The sequence below is a fragment of the Phasianus colchicus genome, chromosome Z (assembly GCF_987193195.1).
Source record: "Phasianus colchicus chromosome Z, bPhaCol1.hap1.1, whole genome shotgun sequence".
NCBI classification, from domain to species: domain Eukaryota; kingdom Metazoa; phylum Chordata; class Aves; order Galliformes; family Phasianidae; genus Phasianus; species Phasianus colchicus.
Window position 1 is genome coordinate 313,863 of NC_143476.1, and position 19,488 is coordinate 333,350.

Consider the following 19,488-nt stretch of genomic DNA (forward strand, 5'->3'; position numbering starts at 1 on the left):
TCTGCTTCAGCTTCAGGAGTAGGTTTTTCCAAAAAGAAGCACTCTGAATTGTAATTAAACTGCTGATGAACCAGTAACTGAGTCGTCTGTGCCCCGATTCCACTGGCAGGCTTCTGTCTCAGAAATGCAAGAAGTTGCTAGGTGGGCACTGTCATCAGATATGGAGGTGCAGAGCTTTGCAAGTCATCAGGAATTCCTCTGTTGGTGCTCAAGGGCTGCAACAAATCGCCTCAGCCAAATCTGAGTGGAATTTACCAGGGGAAAAAAAAAAAAAAAAAAAAAGGAAAAAGCAAGGGTCTCACCAGCACTAGCATGGCTGCCCTCCCCAGTTTGCCAGGCTGCTGGTATCTGTGAGCACACACTGCTGGGTCCTTCCAGTGCTCCTGCTGGGGACAATCAGTTTTCAGTGGGTGCTGCTGGACTTACCTGCCTATCAAATGAGATAAGCGGGATGGGAGTGACAGCAAGTAGGTTTTGAATGGGAACGTGGGGAAGAGGAAAGCTCTGTTTCACTGCTAAGTCCGGTTCATTTGATGTATTCAGCTCTTACCCATGGCGTGTTGAAAATGATTTGTGAGTGATTATTGGTACATCACCTCAGAGGCTCAACTGAGCAGAAACACCTCAATCTGGAGCACCAGCACAGAGAGAAAGGTGGAAACAAGCACAGGGCACAAGGAGCTGGGGAAAGGGAAAGCAGCAGGACAGCACTGCTCACCTGTGAGGTCTGAGTTGCTGTCTGCAGGTTTTTACATGTATTCCCAAAAGGAAAGCTCTGAAAAGGAATCAGGAGAATGATAAGCGTGTGAACAAAGCACTGAAGAAAAGGAGAGTAGTGTGGAGCCAGTGGAACAGAAAGAGATGTGAGAAATGTCTCCTATGGTGAAGCATCTCTACTAACAGGTAATACCTACAGCAGCTTAAAGCAGTCAGACATTTTAGAGCCTGCAGAAGAAAATCTGCAGCAGGGAACATGTCTGCAGGAAGTTCCTGCAGGGTTGGCTGCGTTGCTTTTAAGGGTTAGGGCTTTACTTTTATACTTGGTGAAAATCATGTTGTTGACTGAAGCCAAAATTCACAGATGGGAAAGGAAAAATGACAGCAGCCTGTTCACGAGGAAGGATTATTCTGTCACACAGGATACAATAGAGCCTTCCTCTTTTACCACTTTAACAAGTTTTATTTCATGCTGGAATTCCTGCCCCAGAAAGGCACTGTCATGGGAAACAGATTCTGCCTGCAGACCAAACGTGGCTCAGGATATCGCCTCTACCTCTGCGTGCCACTCAGCATTAATGCAGCTCTAAGCAAAATCACACATCTATCGAGATTTCTTTCTTCATCTCCCCCTTTCTTTTTGGTAAGCGTGTCACGAGGATACAATTGTCTGAAAGCTCAGTGGTGGAGAGAATGAAGCCTTCAGACGTGCCTCAGTGATTCAGATATTATTTAGATAGCCCCAAGTCTTGGAAAAGAGTTCACTGGAGGTCTTCCATTGTGTTGAGCTCATTCACAGCTCTGTCTTGATATACTGCTGCAAAGGCACTGGAATGCCTCTAGCAGCCAACCCTTCTGCAGGTGTCCCACCTAGAATTATCCTGACCCTTAGTTAAACCAATGGATCACAAGCCTTTGAGCATATTTGTGCAGTGTGTGTTAGCAGCTGCCCATTTGATCAGCAGGAAATTGCTCCTTCATGAAATGACTGAAGCTTCTGAAGGACCGAGATAAAGGTTCTTCTGATGAATCACCACAGGGCTGCATTTGAGGAATATCCATCCTTGTTACCCAGAAGTTACTCGTCAGCCTGCTGCTAGTGGAGCACGAGCGGAGTGTGGACGTGAGCAGTTGATGAGTATATACAATCCCTGGTCAGAATCCAGTCCAGCCCCATAGAATAGGCCTTTATTTTATTTATTTTTTTTTGCCTCCAGCTGCTAGGTCACCTTGTGCTTCAGCTGCCTGCTAGACTTTGTCTTTCTTGGTGTGGACATCCAAATCCTCTCAAACCACCAGAGCCCCTCTCTTGGTGGCACCTTTGCTCCGCTTCCCAAATGCAGAATGCTCTTTTGAAGCCCATCATATTTCTTTCCCAGGGGCAATGCTCTCTCCCCAGGCTACACATTGCCACAGGAGCAAGAGGGCATGGAGAGGAGACGTCTGAGCCCCTTATGCTGTGGCTCAGTCATTTAAAGAACCACTGGGCCAGAAAGGGGGCCCAGGGGCAGCATCACTTCTGCTCCTGCTCAGAGAAGTGTTTGCACATTTTACATGTCAGCAGTTTCACAGTGCAGCACTCCAGAAGTCCTTGGAGCAGGACAGGCACAATGAACCCTTCCTGGCAGGAGCAGTTGCCTGCTCACCCTCTTGGAGCCCTGTGCTATTTCAGCTGGAGCAGAGGATCCCCCAGCCCTGGTGCAGTGCACAGCACAGCTCACGGTGGGACAGCACAGCTCTTGCTCTTCTGCAGTGCACACCTGCTGCAGTGCATACCTGCACCATTCAGGAAGATGATGCCGACCCATCCTGGACAGGCACTGTTGTATTGCTGCAGCCTTTTAAGAGACGTGGCATTTGCCACCAGTGCCAGTGTAGCCTGAGTGCCCAGAGCTGCTGTCCCAGCCCTGTTCAATGCGTGGAGGTACGTGCGATGCTGGGCTCATCAGTGAGCATAGAGGAGCATGTTCCCCAGTGCTTCTGCCAACGGAGTGATCTCCTCTCTGCTGTGGAAAGAGGACATGTGGACCTCACGGTGCTACCCTGAGTACTGGGAGAAGGGGTAAATTGCTGTCCTTCTCCACAAGAACTGCCCTGCATGGCTTGCCCATGAGCTTTAGGTGCCTCCATCACTAGGCCAAAAAAAGGGGGTTGGGCAGCAGACTTTGATTCCACGTCCTTTTGCGCAGAAAATCTTCTATTCTGACTCAGAATAGAAGCAGAAAGAAACACGTGTCTTACTGTGCGCTGCCTCTCTCTCCAAGTGACCCCACCACATAACAGTGAGCCTGAGAGCCCTCCAGGCTTTAAGACAACACCCCTCTCTCCCCAAAACAATTAAAAAAAAAAAAATAAATAAATCAAAGAAGAGGTAGATGATGAGAACCATAATGTGGAGAAGGACCTCAGGCACCATTTAGGAAAAGCGCAGTCTCTTGCTCTGGCACAGTGTCACCCATGCTCCATGCCTAGAAGGCTGGGAAAGGTTCTGGAGAGAAAAGACCGCTGTGCAGAAATGTTTTAAGGGCCTGAGTGGTAATGAGTCAGTGCTGAGGTTTGGATTCAGATGTTTCCTACCTAGCACCTGCCAACTGTGCCAGAACTTGAGAGGGAAGGACATGGAATACCTTTATCTCTGGTTCACAGACAGGAAATAGGGAATGCATGCTTGAGACAAAACCAGGAGAGAGATGAAAGCATACGGGTGTCAGGCTCCCTGAGACACAAAATGTAGGAGCTGGAAATCCACCATGCCCATCCTGTAGCCATTGCTGTTCCACTGATGACCCTGCAAAGGAAGGCAAAGGTCACAGAACCACAGGCACAGAACCATTTTCTAGTAGTGAAGGAACGAGGGCAGAACAAAAGAGCAATGCCCTGTCCTTGGCAGATCTGCAGTTCACACCCCCCATCAGCCCCATGCCCCAGTCATTACGGGCTGTGCTCTCCACATCGGTACCAAGCAGCCCTTGTTTCTCTCTAGTGGGGTTTAGCAGGCTTGGGGACCACACAGGCTACAGGTGGCAATTCAGTTCCAGCCACCGTGATCACCCAAGGCCACCTGTGATGGTAGAGTGCTCCAAATTTGGGCAGCTAGCGTTATCCTGTTATATGGGGAAGGGAGAAGGACCATGCTGCTCTCCTTACCAATTCCTGATGGAAATGGTGATCTCAGGGTGTACACTATGGCTTTTCTTCAGCAACATCACACCTTCCTTTCTTCCTTTGTTCTGAACCTCTCTGAAGCCTCATCTGCCCCTCATCAGCAGTGAACAAGTAGTTGAACACAGTCTCTGCTGAATTACAAGACAGATGGGAAGCTTTTCATCTCACGGGGTCCCAGACTGTTATCTGGGGCTCTGCTTTGCCCACAGAGAGGAGTCAGATTGCTGGCACCCATCTGATTTGGCCCCAACAAGCAAGACAAGAGAACCCTGAGCCTCTGGCTCCAATACATCTAGTGTCAGAGCAAGTCCTACACCTCTGCTTGAGCTGGAGGGACGAGCTGTGTGCCAAGCAGCCACACGCAAACCTGCATGCTCCCAAAAACGTGCCCAGTGAGCTGCTCACACAGGGAGAGGACCCTATGTGCATGGCAGTAGGGCCTGGCAGCCTGAACAGGAGCAAACCCTGCAGCAGCAGCTGCTGTCCCAAGAAGATGGTGTGCGATAACCTCGTGTGCTGCTGCAGAAGTTGGGCAATAATCAGCAGGAATTTGATCAGGGGCTCGATCCTGGTTACCAAATATGTATTGCATCGGGCTGGCATGTGGCTGCAAACCCTTTACGCTCTGTTTGCACTCGTTCTGGCGCTGACTCCATGATGAGCTCACTGGAAAGCTGCTTTGTGCACAGCAGCCCTGTGAGACAGGCTTCTCTCCACACCCAGTGCTGGCCCCAGTGTGGGAGGGGAGGCCCAGGAGGCCACAGCCTGCTGATATGCCAGCAGGGATGGGTGGCAGGGCTGGCTGGGTGGGGGGCTTTGGGCTGGGGACCAGCTGTGGCCCATCCCTTGAGAAAATGCTATGGGGAGGGCTTTGGTGTGCAGAGCAGCGTGCAAGGTTAGGCTGAGCCCTGTGGAGCAAGAAGTTTTGGACTTTTGGACTTCCTAACTCGGATCAGTCGGACCTTCGGAGGCGATGTGAGCTGATGATGTTTTTCTGATCAGAGCAACGACTCTCTTTCTCCAGGGGCTGTGTATGAAAGGGAGGAGAACAGCACACACATCTTGGCTGCATGCTTATACGAACAAGGTTGACTCCCGTGCTAGACCAGCTGTATTGAGCAGCTCAACCAGCGTGTAAGGGAGGCCTCAATCTCCAAAGTGTTGAAATGAAAACCCATTTTCCAGCTTGCTTTGTAGCAGCATTAGGCCTAAAAGCTACAGACAGTGGCAGAAAAGTAGCAGGAGATGAATGCAAGTGGGCTGGCAGTGCCTTCATCCGGTGCTGGAGCAGCCAGGAAGCATTCCAGACCTTGAAAGAGAGGTGGTGACCATCCCTTCAGTCATCTCTTCCAGGGTCTGAGTCGAGAATCACAGAATTTTCTGGGTTGGAAGGAACCTTAAACATCATTTGATCCAACTCTCCTGCCGTGGGCTGGTTGCCCCCCACCAGATGAGGCCCAGGGCTGCATCCAGCTGGTGCCACTGTCTCAGCATCCTGATCTTGAAGAATTCCAACACAGCGCCGAGGACTACGACCCATCCAGTTTTTCAGGCTGCAACACACCGTGGGTTTCGGGTTGCACTGGGAGGACATTCCTATGGCACTACACTCCCTGCAGGGCTAATCCGCAGGGGAATGTGCCTGCAAGGTGGGGCTGCCCTGGGGCTGGCCAGGCTGAAGAAAGCAGTCGCAACCTCCCTGCAGTGCAAATGCCAGCCTCGCCTGGCCTAAGCCCTGACAGATATCAGAGAAGGGTCCACATCTGATCCTGGCTAATCTTACACCTCCCACATGTCGCTGTCTTTTGCAGCTGCCCCGAGAGCAACACGTGCTCCATGAAATCTGGGGACACCACTGCGCCCTGCAGAAGTTTGGGCACGGGGACCTCAGTGCTTCACCAGAATGCCAAGTGTGGGCAGCAAAAGCTCTACTAGGTCTCAGCTCACCTGTACAGACCAACAGATGGCCTGCAGAACAGGATTGTCTTTGGCAGAAAGGTCGCAGCATTGCTGTTAATGTTCTGGCCACTTCATCAATAAGCTCCCTTAAAGCATCATGGTGCTTCGTACTTCCCCGTGTTTCAGCAATACTTTTAGCACCTCAAGTGAGGACAAACTTTCTGCAGGTGCTGTATCCCTGCTATAAACAAGTACCAGAAAAGCCAGTCTGTGACTTCATGGCACCTCTGCATTTTGCTGTTACCCCACCAGTGTTTTTACCTTACAAACAGAGATGTTTTTAAAAATAGTGGAAAAGTGACCCTCTCCAATCCACATGCTGGAGATGGCTTCTCTTGAGCCACTGCTCTGCAACTTGCTGAATACACATGCAAAGATTTCAGGTGAAGAAAGCAAGGTGGAGCAATTAAACAGCGCAGAGAATGATCTCTGTGTCCAGCATTGCTCCAGGAAACTCAGCCTCCCTTCTCCCTGCCCACGTATCTAGGCAGGAACTCTGCTTTCACCCTCACCTACCATGCTGCCCTTGCTGGAGAAATCTGGCTGCAAATAGCCTTAAGTTCTGTCAAAACTCCAGTGCTGCTCTGCCTGAACTTGGCAGATGTAACCCCTGTTAAAAAATGCAGAAAATATTTCAAAGAAGTTGAACTTTAAAGGGGCAGCCATTGTTTTATTTGTGTTTAATTAAAAAGAATAATAATTGTTTTCCAGTCCCATGGTAATTAGCAGTCCGATCTAACAGCTCCCATGGGAAAGAGCCTGGAACAAGAGAGCTCACATATTGCCTTGCTTTAGACATTACCAAGGTGTTGAGTAGAGCAATTTGTTGGGAGGGGGTTTCCAACTTGGACTCTGTAGCAGTCAAACTGTCATGCTCCAAACCGCAGAGTTTTACTGTGGCCTTCATTTCCCTTTGTTTTACCTGAACTTCTCATCCTGCTCTGCAAATCCTGTGCCAGAATGAGTCATTCCTGCAGGACTAGCTCTTATTTTTCAGCTCTTCTGTCAGTGTTGCCCAGACTAGTTCAGAAGAGAAAAAAAATTAAAAAAAAATAAAAATAATAAAAAAAAAAATTGACACTCCCAATTCAATAAAGCTATGTAACAAGTGACTGAAAGAAATTACCTCCAGTGCTCAGCTATTTACACTGAACCAGCAAGGAACACCCTGTCTTCACAGCCTCCAGCACAAGCCAAGGGGCTCACAGTGTTGCTTCCCACCCCAGGGAAGGAGCAGGGACATGGCAAGCTGCCTGTGGGATGTTTGCCACATTGCAGCATGGTGCTCAGTCTGTGATTTGTGTCTGAGGACCGAAGTGGCAGAGGCAGAATCACCAGAGCCAGCTGGGTGAAAGAAGATCGGAGCACCTGGCACGAGGGAAACTCATTTTGCTTCTGTCCAGGGGTCATTTTCCTAAATGGATGGCTAAGAGGATTTGAGCTGACTTGAGAGGAACCCTTGGGAAATCATGGTTCAGCCTCACAGTGTCTGTCACAGTAATAGGGCGAACTGCAGAAATCACAGAATGGGCAGGGTTGGAAGGGACCTCAAGGATGATGAATCTTCAACCTCACTGCCACATACAGGGCCACCAACCTTCTCATTTAATGCTAGACCAGGCTGCCCAGGGCCCCATCCAACCTGGCCCTGAACACCTCCAGGGACGGACGGGGCATCCACAGCCTCTCAGGGCAGCTGTTCCAGCACCTCACCACTCTCTCTGTAAAGAACTTCCCCCTGACATCCAACCTAAATCTCCCCTCCCTCAACTTAAAACCATTTCCAACCAAATAACGAGGTCTCTGGTCCAGCCTCTTGCTGAAAGTGCAAGCGAGGCTGAGACTCTGTGATATTCACAGGGCTTCACAAGGCACGAAGCGTCGAGATCCTGCTGTCCCCTTGAAAGCCTGTCCTCAGCTAATTAAGACCAGGCTATCTAAATGAGGCTGCCAGTGCACGGACGCACAGCAATGTTACAGCACGTGGTTTTAAATGCAGCAGAAAAGTTAAAAGCCCTTCCCTCGATCCAGATTAGCATGACACACACTTCTGGAAATACATACAGCCTCGGGTAAACGCTGGGATTCTCATCCAGTGTAAATCCCTATGGGCTTTGCAGCAGCACTGCTGCTATTCACAGCCTCTGTAGTCCCACAAAAGCAAAGTTCTGAACCTAGACACATCAGTGTCCTCATCTGGGACTGTATGCTGTGCTACGGGCTCAGGAAAAGCTCCAGGAAATTTCTGGGGGTGTTCATGAGCAGGGCACTATTGCCATGGTTACCACAGTGGTGATGAGAACAGAAAGGCCTAGGGGGAAAAAAAAAAAAAAACCCACCAACAAAACAACTTTTTTTCCTACAGGAGCTCTGTGTAACAGCATTTCAATTTCATCCACCAGCACAAGTAAGCCTGGGCTATCCATAGCAATTTCCTTCCTCAGGACAAAGTCTCAGCCCATCCATAGAGCTGATGCCTGGGCTCTACAGCCAGGCTGACAGGCCATCACAAACAAGAACACAGGAAAGCTCATACGTGCACTCATCTGCACTTATAGCCCTTCCTCTTCCTGCTGTTCCTCTTTCACGACCTAAGATCTGGGGCAAAGGAATCTTTCTTTTATTGCACAGCTTTGGTTTACCCAAAGAGCGGGCATGCCTTCTGCTTTCAGCAAGCTAGCAAACAAATGGCTTGGAACCAAAGAGGGGGTCTGCAGCAAAGAGGGGTCTGTAACAAATATGACAAACAGAAGATGTGAAGCTTACCTGGTATTTTCTCGTGATTAACTTTCCGAGATTAATAATGTCCAGTAGAACTGTTTAATCAGTGATCTTCCTTGTCCTTAAAATAAAATAAAATAAGAAGAACACGAAGAACCTAACAGTCATCTCACAGGTCCTTACATATCACTCCTAGAAATCTGTAACATTACTTCTCATGTTCATTTGCTCAAACCTTGCACAGAAGGTCTCTGACTCCAGGCCAAAACTTGGAGGACAGAGCGCTCTGGTGGGCATCACTTTTTTTCATCCATCCCTTCAAGATCTTCTCCATGCAAAGGCTCTCCTCTTTTTCCAGCTCCAGGCCCAACCCTTCCTTTCCACTCCCTTTCTCCTTCTCCTCCTCCTTCCCCTGCTTCCCATCTTGCTCTACCTCCCCCATCTATTTCCACCTAAGCCTGCTTGGCTGTCCCACTGCCTTGTGACCATGAGGAAGCTGATGCTCAGCCCCCTGCCAGGACTGTAACATAGAATGACATGTCAAGGACAGACTGATTAACCAGTTTACTAAATCATAGGACAACTCGACTGCATTTCGTTAAAGACTTAAGTTGGGTGGAGCAACAAGAACACTGCCACAAAGAACACAACGAAGAATTCTCTCCTACCTGTGCTGGAGAATTAACCTCCTAACAGTTTGTCTAAAAATGACCCAACCCCTCTCCATCCCACTGAAGCAAAAAAGATGATGTCCAGAGTAATGTCATCCCATCTGCAGTGAAGAAAAATAAAGCAAATGTTTCTTTTCCATGTAACTTACTGAAACAAAGCAAGGACGCTTTGTTCACATAAAAGCAAGTAATTAAACAACTATTCTTCCTAGGTAAGCAATAAACTTTTGTCTCCAAATTGCTGCATGCACTGCTGTTATTGTCTATCAGGTGCCAGAATTCACCTAGCTGCAAAGAGGCAGATCCTGCAGGATCTGAGCCACAGCTGTGTCCTACATGCCTTTCCCTGCCCAACCAAAGTTAGCGGCGTGACTCTGTGTGCCAAAATCTGCACTTACTAGCCAGTCTCCCTTGCCACTGTCCCCAAGGGTGGACTCAGAAGGAAGTGCATTTTTACAGAGATGTGTGAATGCCACAGATCCAAGCCACCGTGAGAGGGGATTAAACCTCTCCAAACTGCTGGATGACCGAAACAGGGCATTTGGTAGGCAAAACAAAGGAACTTATTTCCATGCCATCAGCCCGATGGCTATTCAAAGATACCATCTGGAAGATTTTCATGAGCCACTGAAATGCATAGGCTTTAGAAGAGCGAGAGCCATGCAAACCTCACAGCACCTGCAAAAAAAGCATAGCAAGTGGTTTTCTTCTTACAGTAGCGAGCCTGACTCTACTTTGCATGTTCTCAGAAAAATGCAGCTCCTCCTCTTACAGAATCTGGCAGATCTGCTCAGCTCCCAGTGATTTCTTGGAGGTACAGAGGCAAGAATGGGCAGCTCATTCTCTTGCAAACTGGCTCTAAACATTGCTTCAGCTGGAAGACAGCATTTGGGAAAACACAACTGATGATAAGCAACCAGGCTACTGATACAGCATGAAACCTGGCTCCCACTGGAGCAGGCATGTAAACATCTCCCACTTCCCATTCATTGCTGCTTTCCAGCCTCTCTCCTGCCACGTGGCCACAACCGTGTGGCAGCTGTACATCAATTCACACTGGAGATCTGCCTTTGGTCCCTGAGCCAAGCCCCCAGTACACAGTGTTTCCACATATCCATGCAGCCACCACTCTGCTCTCATCCTCCACCGACTCCAGTCAGGTGCACGATGTCTTCAGCTCATTTTCTGAATTCTGAGACTCTTCTTTGTGGACATGTGAACGGTGCGGTGTGCTCATCAGCTCTCTTGGTCCAACAGACTCAGCCTGGTGGTCCTGTCCTGGGTATTCACCACAGGCTGCAGGTAGGGGTCCTTTATTACAGAGTGCCATCACGTGCCTGGCTTTGGTGCTCCCATGCCTCCAGCAGAGGAGTTCCTTGTGCCAAACAGAACCAACAGAGAACCAAAGCTGCCATCCCATCGGAGAGGCAGCTGTGCTTCGTGAGCAGGCTGTGCCACAGCACATTGCTCTTGTTCCACTTGTGTTCAGCTGATCCAATCTTGGCTCCGGTGAAGGCATGACTTGTGGCATGTTAAATACAGCTCTGCATTCCCGGGACACGGAGGCAGAACAAAACCTTTCTCCCTTCTGAGATGAGAGGCATTCTGATGTTGGAACCAAAGCTATGAGTGCGTAGCACCTGAAGGGGCTGTCCGCATGCTTTGTGCCTGCTTCCCTCTGGTTTGGTGGTGGAGAAGCCCTCCAGGGCATGGGGCTCATGGGGAGCAGGGCTTCCCAGATTAGTCCTGAGGTATTGCAGGGGTGTGGTTTGCAGCACAGGCATCAGGAATGAAGGATGCCTGGAGGACTGGATTTTTTCCATGGTTGGAAATTGCCCTTGGACATCCAAGCAGATGGGATTTTGGCTGGGATAATTCTCTGGCACCTACTGCTACTAACAAACTCCAGCACTGAGAGTCCGTGGCACAATGCTCTTGTGCAGGGCATGTCCTGAAGCACCTGGTCTCAAAACCAGTGAGCGCCTGATGCGTTTGAAGGCAGTAGGATCTGACGTGAGAAATTCAGACAGCACTGACGGTGCTGGTTCTGTCCAAAACTTTGTCCCTAGGACCAAGAGAAAGGACAAACCACAGCTTCTGAATGGCTAACATTCCTGTAGATATCATACATTTTCTATCGCATGAGGAATGTTTAGCCAATGTATAAGACTTTCCATGTTATTTGGTAAACCAGTAGGGGGGAAAAGACTATACAGAAGCATTTGATTCTCTCGTTACAAAAACCTTTGTCCTTCCTTTAGCATGGCTGAATCAAAAGATGAAGGAAAATGCTCATGAACAGGAAGAGCACCAACCCTACCGCTCCAGCACTGGGCAGGACTTTGATTTATAGGAGATGGAGCAGCAGCCTGAGATGCACCTGGGTGAATCCCACAGTCCCACTTCCCATCAGAAGTGGAAATCAAAAGAGGTACCAGATGTGCTCCTGCTCCCAGACTGGAGAGCTGGAAGTGCTTTTAAGTAGCAGATGACAATGTCAGATTGAGGATAATCACCAGGATACCACGTTACATGAATGCCACTTCACTCACAGAAGCTGGCTTTGCAGCTTGCCACATATGATGAGGGAAAGAGAAGGAATAGGAGCCAATATATGCTATTTTGGTATCCAGTTCACTTTGCTTACAGGTTAGGATCTCCCAAGGAAAGTGCTTTCTTTGGAAAACCATCTCCATCACCAGCAGGGAGGGCAGAAGCAGTTCCAGCATTCCATCTCATCCTGCACACACCTCTCCTTCCCCATCATCTACCAGCGCAGAGTGAAGCACGATCTGACTTTGCCCTCTGGAGGCATGGAATTGGCATGGCGCAGAAAGGCACAGCCCCAGAGGGACTGAACCACTGAGCTGATTTTTAGGCAATCAGATCAGAGAATTCCTGCCCCGCTGCAGATCTCTATGGGTTGGAGGGCACTGCAGGAGAGGCAGCTCTACTGCTTTCATGCAGGAGCAATCTGCTTCTGGGTTTCTCCGGGGCAGCACTACCCCAGGATTCTGTGTACTTCAACAAGAAGAGTATTGGTGCAGGAGGATGACTTTTAGCATGGGGGCTGCAGCATGCAACATCAAATCCTGCCACATGTCTGCATCCAGCTACTGGGGCTGCATCTCAGACAGAAAGAGACACTGCTTAGTTTTTGTTCTGCTAGAAGAAATAGGCAGGTGGCCTGAAACTCAAGGACCTCTTATTTAGCTAAGAAACAGGGTTTGGGCTTGTTTGGTGCATGCAGATGGGTTCTCATGCACACAAATTTGCCTCTAAATGGAGAAATGGCATTGCTGCGCTGCTTTTCACCAGGAGAATCTCCCACCTCCCCTTATTCACCTGAAGACCCTTTATGCAACGGTCTCAAAGGCTCTGAAAGTGTTTTTCCACAGCTCCGGAACATCACACTGCTGACATGAGTTTTGGGAGAAGTGATTGTGGGCACCAAGATATGGGCAGCACCAGCTGCACAGCCATGCAGAACATCTGCATAGATCTTTGAGTCCAGCTCTCTGCACACCCACGCTCTGCATGTCAACCAGCCTGCACACCCACCCCTGCACACCCGTGGACATCACGTCCTGTGCCTGAGCATACTGCAGATCTCTGTGCTTGCACACACACATGCATGCCATTGCAGACCCATGGGCTCCACACGCACCCCCAAGCCCAGATCAGTGCCCCTGCACACTTGTGTGCGTGTGTGTGCTGTGTCTGTGCACACACATCTGTGAGCACATTCGGACACACTGATTCCTTTCATCCCAGCTCAAGAAGTCCCAAACCCACCACTCACTGGTCCTGAGCTCTGCATGCCAGCAGCAGGCAGCTATGCTATTCCAGTGCTGGTGCAAGGGTACCGACCTAAGTAAGCACTTCTTACCAGCTGGCTGTACTGGTGTCATTCAGCCATGGGTCTAGCCCTAAGATCCCAGTAACAGGCAAGAGGGGGCCGGCAGCTCCAAGCAGCAGCCACGGGGCTCCCAGGAGAGCTCCTTTCAGGTTGTAAAGGCAAAGTCCCGCAGCACCGGGACCAGCGGGCTGTGTGGGGTGAAATAGCGCACCCAGAGCTGTGTGGGGTCATTGCTGGAGACGGCAGTTGCGGTCCGAGCACGTCTGACTTAGGCAGGCTGCACGTCGGAATCCAAGCCCGCTCCCTCACTGCCCCGCCGGATCCGTCAGTGTTCGTTCTGCAGGAGTTTACTGCGGGGGAGAACTGGGGTGAACTCAACCACCGTGAGGTCCCGTCGCGTGCCCATGAGGCTCCCACCCGGCAGCGTGGAGTCGGGGAAGGCGGTGGGGGCTGCGGGGCCGGAGGGGCCCGAAGCGGGGCGATGCTCCTACCCCTGCCCCTGCCCGAGGCGGCGGCGGCGCGGCACGCCCGGCCCTGCCCGCTCCTCCCGGGATGCGGGGCGTTGCAGGGGGAGTGCCGGCCGCCGGGGCGCGGAGCCGCCGGACACCGCCGCATAAAAGCCGCGGCGGCGGTGCCGCGCTGCGCTCCTCGTCCCGGCCCGCGCCGGGGCCGCCCCCCCGACGGCCTCATGACCGCCGAAAGCCGGCTGCCACCGGGCCCCCCGCCGCCGCCGCCGCCGCTGAAGGCGGACCCGACGCCGCCCGGGGAGGAGGCGGCGGCGGCGGCGGGGGCGCGGGGCGGGCGGCGGCGGCGCAAGCGTCCGGCGGAGCGGGGCAAGCCGCCCTACAGCTACATCGCGCTCATCGCCATGGCCATCGGGCAGGCGCCCGAGCGGCGGCTCACGCTGGGCGGCATCTACCGCTTCATCACCGAGCGCTTCCCCTTCTACCGCGACAGTCCGCGCAAGTGGCAGAACAGCATCCGCCACAACCTCACCCTCAACGACTGCTTCGTCAAGGTGCCGCGGGAGCCCGGCCGCCCCGGCAAGGGCAACTACTGGACGCTCGACCCTCACGCCCGAGACATGTTCGAGAGCGGCAGCTTCCTTCGCCGCAGGAAGCGCTTCAAGCGCAGCGACATCTCCACCTACCCGGCCTTCCTCGCCGAGCGTCCCGCCGCGCCTTGCCGCCTGTTCCCGCCGCCCGCCGAGCTGGCCCCGGCCCCCGCCGCCCCGTCCTGCGCCTTCGCCGCCGCCTGCCCCGCGCAGGGCTGCTCCGGCGCCGCTTTGCCCCACGGCTACGGCCCGCTGCCCGCCGCCCCCGGGCCCTACGCGCCGCCCGGTGCGGGGCCTCTGTACGCGCCCCCGGGGCGCTTCGTGCTGCCCGCCTCGCCGCCCGCCCCCGCCGGGCTGTACGGCCGCCGCTCGCCTGCGCCCTACGCGCCGCTGCCCCACGTCTACGGTGCCGGCGGGCAAGTGGGCGCCGCCGACCCTGGGCTCCGGCAGAACGCCTTCCCCGGCGGCCCCGACAGGTTCGTCCCCGCGCTCTGACCCGCGGCCCTGCCCGACGGCGCGCACCGGGCGGAGGCGGAGGACGCCGCGCACGGAGCCGCGGGGGCTCGGAGGGACCCGCCGCCGCCGGGCTGGCTGAAAGAGCGCGCGGGTGCCGCCCGCTTTCCGGGGACAGGTGCGCAGAGCTCCCCGCTACCCTCCCCTCTGTCTCCCGGTCTGATGCCTGGGACTTTCGGAAGATGCCGCTGTGAAAAAACACTGCTGTTCGTAACTTCGTTCGCAGAGTGAAACGCCTGCCGGGCTCGGGCAGGAGGGAAGAAGGAGGATGCCCTCCCCAGTCCGTCGATCCTGAGCCGTGCTGACGGTGGTGCGTCCGTCCCTGATGTCACGCTGCTGCCGCATCGGTACTGTGTCCCACACCAGCGACACAGACAGGACCGGCAGAGGTTCGGGGATGCACCCAGTAGCACGCTGAGCGTTGCAGGAAGTGGGGAGGACTCTGGGACTCATAAGGGGAAAGTTCTGCTGTCAACCCCTGGAAGTGAGAGAGATCTAGTGAGGCTGTTGGGTCTCTACCCTCAGAGATCTTTCCGACTTGATTGGACAAAGTCCAGGGATTGTCATCTGGCTTTAGAGTGTGATCCAGCACTGAATTTAGACCATGGTGGTTTGGGCCACAGATCTGTAGGGAGGGCTCTCCCATCCTCAATTACTCAAATCCTAGAGTCAGCCCAACTCTGCCAATAGCCTAGAGAGGACAGCATCTCTTCCAAAAGTTAGAGAGGCAGGGATGATGTCTTCTGATCTTTGGTTGCACATCTTCTGTTTCAAGCTCTCCAAAGGATGGGGAAAAAAAAAAAAAAAAAAAAAAAGTCAGAAGAAAGCATGGAAAGGGGCTTTAAAATCTATCCATCCATGAGAGGCAAAAGCTGTGAGCAGGGCGAAGCAGATGTAGCTCTGCTAGTGCATGGATCCCAGATTGCTCTCTGTCCTGTGGAGGTGGGAGGCTGTGTGAGCGGGGAGAAGAAGAAGACTGGTGTGTGGGTTGTACAAATTGGTGGAGTTCTAAGTGGGGAGAGTTTAGTGGGAAGCGCAGCAGGAGCCTCAGCAGGAGTGCTGGGAAAGGAGGGGGTTCACATCAGTCTCTCAGCATAGATGCAGACTGCAGTGTGACTCAGGTGGGAGGCTGGGAGTTGGGACATTTCTGTTCCAGCCTCATGCTCAAAGCGGTCAGCCAGGAGTAAGACCAAGTTCTCGGGGCTCTCCTGCAAAGCCTAGAGAATGTCTCAGACTGGAGACAGAAGAGTGGGCAACTTGACTGTCCTTTGGGGGAGTTTCTTCTATACATTTGGCATCTCTCTAGTCTCACTTCGTGCCTCTTGTCCTGCTGCTGCACACTGCTGCAGAGAGCTCACATCCCCTGAGGACAGCTGAGCCTTCAGCTCCGTGAAAGACTTTTCAGGTGAGGTCTCCTCAGTGGTATAAAATTTGGGTAGTGTTCTTACCTTCACTGGGTGCCAAAGCCCATGTATCCAGGTGGGACACAAGATGGAGAAAATAGAGCGTGAAGGTGGAAGTGAGTCCCCAGAGCTCGGTGCAGGCTCTCTGCAACAAGCAGGGAGGAGAAGCTGTGGGGCAGCCCTCTGTGAAGACAGAAGACAAGCACTGAACTTGGGGCATGCTTCCATCAGAGTGTGAGTGGATGAGCCACCTGTGGTCTGGCCCAGAGATGCTGTCCTGCCCTGGGTGCTCTGTGAGCCTGTTTGCACCCGCCTCCACCTTTGTTCCTTAGGAGCAGCATTGCCTCTTTCCATGTCCCTCTCAGTCCCAGTGTGCCCAGGGGCTGCTGCAGCTTCCAGTGCTGCTCCCAGGGACGTGGTGCTTGGGTCTGCAGGGTGTGAGCTGTGTCCCTTCACTCACCAGATTGTGTTTCCTGGGCTTTGTTCGAGCAGGGCAGAGCCTTGCTTCCGAGGCTCTTGCTGTGCCTGGGCTCTTGGTGTGCTTGTTCTGCCTGCAGATGGTAGCTGTGCACACATGTACACAGGTGTGAGTGCTGAGGTGTGGGTGCAGGCGTGCCTACATGCACTGCTGCTTGTGTCTGACTGTGCACTGGTGAGTGCACAACTCACTGTGGACTGCATGTCTGCATGCACACATGGCTGCATCTTCTATACAAAGTGCCTTTCTAGCATCGGTGCTGAGCAGGGTCAGAAGTTTCTGGGCTTGCCAGTCCTCAGCCACCTCACCCCAGCCTAACTGGAGGCACGGGGACATTTTTGTTAGTTTGGGTTTGGTTTTGTTGTTGTTGTTTTATTTTTGGTGGGAAACTGCCTCCTCAGCCTTCCTCTGGCAGCAGCTGCCTTCAGTTGCCTTTACTGGTCCTCTTGCCAGGGGATGAGGACTGCACCTGAGAGCATTTTGCCTTGTGTGTAAGCTCCTCCTGACTTCAGATAGCATCTAACACAGGTTCAGGAGCAAAACTCGGTGTCTAGAGGACATGCACAATAGACGTTTGTGACTCACGAGGTACAAATTGGATAGGTTCAGCCATGCACTGTTGGCTGATAGCATCTAGGTGCTTGTTCTTTTTTTTTTTTTTTTTTTTTTTCTCCAAATCATTTCTGCCCACAAACGAGGGAAACCAGGCAGCTGGGAAGCATGCTTCCTGCAGTGAGTGCCGTTGACATTGCAGCATGGCCCTGGGCATGGGGCCACGCACAACGTGGGCAGAATCTGTGCTCAGCAAGGAGCTACATGGCCCCTGCGTGGAACTCTGCACAGGGGCTACGAGGAAATGGGGATATGCCACATCTGTGGGGAAATGGGGATACGTCACATTGGACCATGGGACCATGCCAATGCGTGTTTATCTGACGCTTTGCTTGTAATTCTCAGAATTAGGAAACTTTTGATTTCTGGAAGCTCAGCTGTAAATATGGTAGGGCTTTTCTTGCAGCAAAGTTAGGCTAAGATTCAAAGTAGCCTTTGATCTTTGGGAGATGAGTGCAGCAGGTTGCAGTGGGCGCTTGCAGAAGGACAGACCTGCTCCATGTGGGGTCTGGGGCAGGCACACCTCGCCCTGCCTTCAGGAAAGCTGTTGATAAGTGTAGGGAAAAGATTTAAGTGTATGTATTAGATATATATGTATTTTTTTTTGTATTTACTCTTCTACTTCACTAGTAATGGAAATAAATCTTTCTCCTTTTGTTTGTAACAAAGTATTTCTGAGCACTTCAATCCTCTCTTGCATTTCTGGGGCCAGCAGAGCTGTGGCACATAGGAAGATAGGTGCCATGCGCTGTTCCTTGCATTCCACTCTCCTTTTTCTTGCTGAAGGTCCTGGGAGGAGGGAAGAGAGCTGTCTCCAATTGTTGGTATCATAACAACAGCATCTGCTCATTGTCCAAACGGATGCTGGAAAGCAGCAATAATGCAGCTGAGATGGACATACACAAAAAAAATGCTCAGTGTCTAATCCTGCTTTTGGACTACGTACACCCTTTCTGTGCCCTGAAATTGGTGGCTGTGCACTGTGCATGTGCGTGTGGCATGGGAAGAGGGGTGGAGGCTTCTAGCAAGTTGCTGCCATCCTGATACCATCAGATGGTTGTGTGCCTGGTGAGGCTTCCTCCGTGTCATCAGCAGGCTTATGGTGTTAATGGTGATGATTTCTTCCTTCTCTGCCTCGAGGTCTATTTCTGTATGTTGTCTTAACATGATCTGTGTATATGATGAGATTTTCAGTGGTTCCCAGTTTGTTTTTGTTTCTTTATTGGTTTTGTCTTTTCCTTTTCCTTTCCCTTCCCTATCCCATTTTCTTTCCCCTTCCCCCTTTTCCCTTCCCCCTTTTCCCTTCCCCCTTTTCCCTTTTCCCTTTTCCCTTTTCCCTTTTCCCTTTTCCCTTTTCCCATGTTCCTTTTCCCATGTTCCTTTCCCCTTTTCCCTTTCCCCTTTCCCCTTTCCCCTTTCCCCTTCTCCCTTCTCCCTTCTCCCTTCTCCCTTCTCCCTTCTCCCTTCTCCCTTCTCCCTTCTCCCTTTCCATTTCCCCTTCCCCTTCCCGTTCCCCTTCCCCTTCCCCTTTCCATTTTCCCTTCCCTTCTTCCCCCTGTTTTCATGACCAGCTCAGACCCTTGCTGCTACCCTGGAGTCACAGACAGCTTAAGCTGCACAGAGTAAATACTCATTATCAGTATAAATAGAAACAAGCATAGATGCAAGTTGTCTGACCACTGATGGGTGCTGCAGCCCAGCTGCATCTAAGGCCAGGACCCCTCTGCCACCACAACCAAGAGGCCCCACATCAGTGGGCTGAGTGAGGACTGCCTGTTGGGATGTGCAGCGTGAGTTTGTTCCTGCTGTGCCTCTGTGCTCTACGTCTCGTTTCTTTCACTAAGTGGACCTCAGTCAATGTAAATTTGAGTCAGTGGTGCAGGAGGAATTGAGCTAAGCAGAACTGCATTTTAGCAAATGTAGCACCCTAGATTGATTGAGATAATTATCCTAACATCAAAAAGCAACCAAAAGACCTCCTAGCCCTGGCCCATTGCGCCTGCTACCTGAGGATGCTCTGCAGTGGATGCAGTTTGGCCGGCCAAAACAAAAGCGGACTGGGTGGTCCCAAGAGAACACCTCATCTCTTCCAAACGTCCATCGCGTCGCTCGGTGTGAGCACCGCCCCGGACCGCGGCAGGGAAAGAAACGTTTGCAGGAGCGTCTGTGCCGACCCGGTGGCGTTACCACGGAGGAAGCCGGGGGGCGCTCCGTGCCGGGCCGCTCCTCCGAGCGCCGCGTCGCCGCCAGGGGGCGCCATAGCCCGCGGAGAACGGGAGGTGAACCGGGACCGCATCCCGAAGGGAGCGACGGAGGAGCGGGGCGGGGGTTTCTCG

General features: G+C 52.2%; 1 protein-coding gene across 1 annotated transcript; it reads left to right on the forward strand.

Moving 5' to 3' along the window:
- Positions 1 to 13,780: 13,780 nt before the first annotated feature.
- Positions 13,781 to 15,256, forward strand: FOXE1 (forkhead box E1). Its single transcript, XM_031609575.2, has one exon. It carries the CDS (start codon positions 13,781 to 13,783, stop codon positions 14,639 to 14,641), a length of 861 nt encoding a protein of 286 aa, XP_031465435.1. The 3' UTR covers positions 14,642 to 15,256.
- The last annotated feature ends 4,232 nt before the right edge of the window (positions 15,257 to 19,488 follow it).

Excerpts from the sequence above, each read along its gene's own strand:
- FOXE1 (XM_031609575.2), top strand. The coding sequence starts at position 13,781 with ATGACCGCCGAAAGCCGGCTGCCACCGGGCCCCCCGCCGCCGCCGCCG.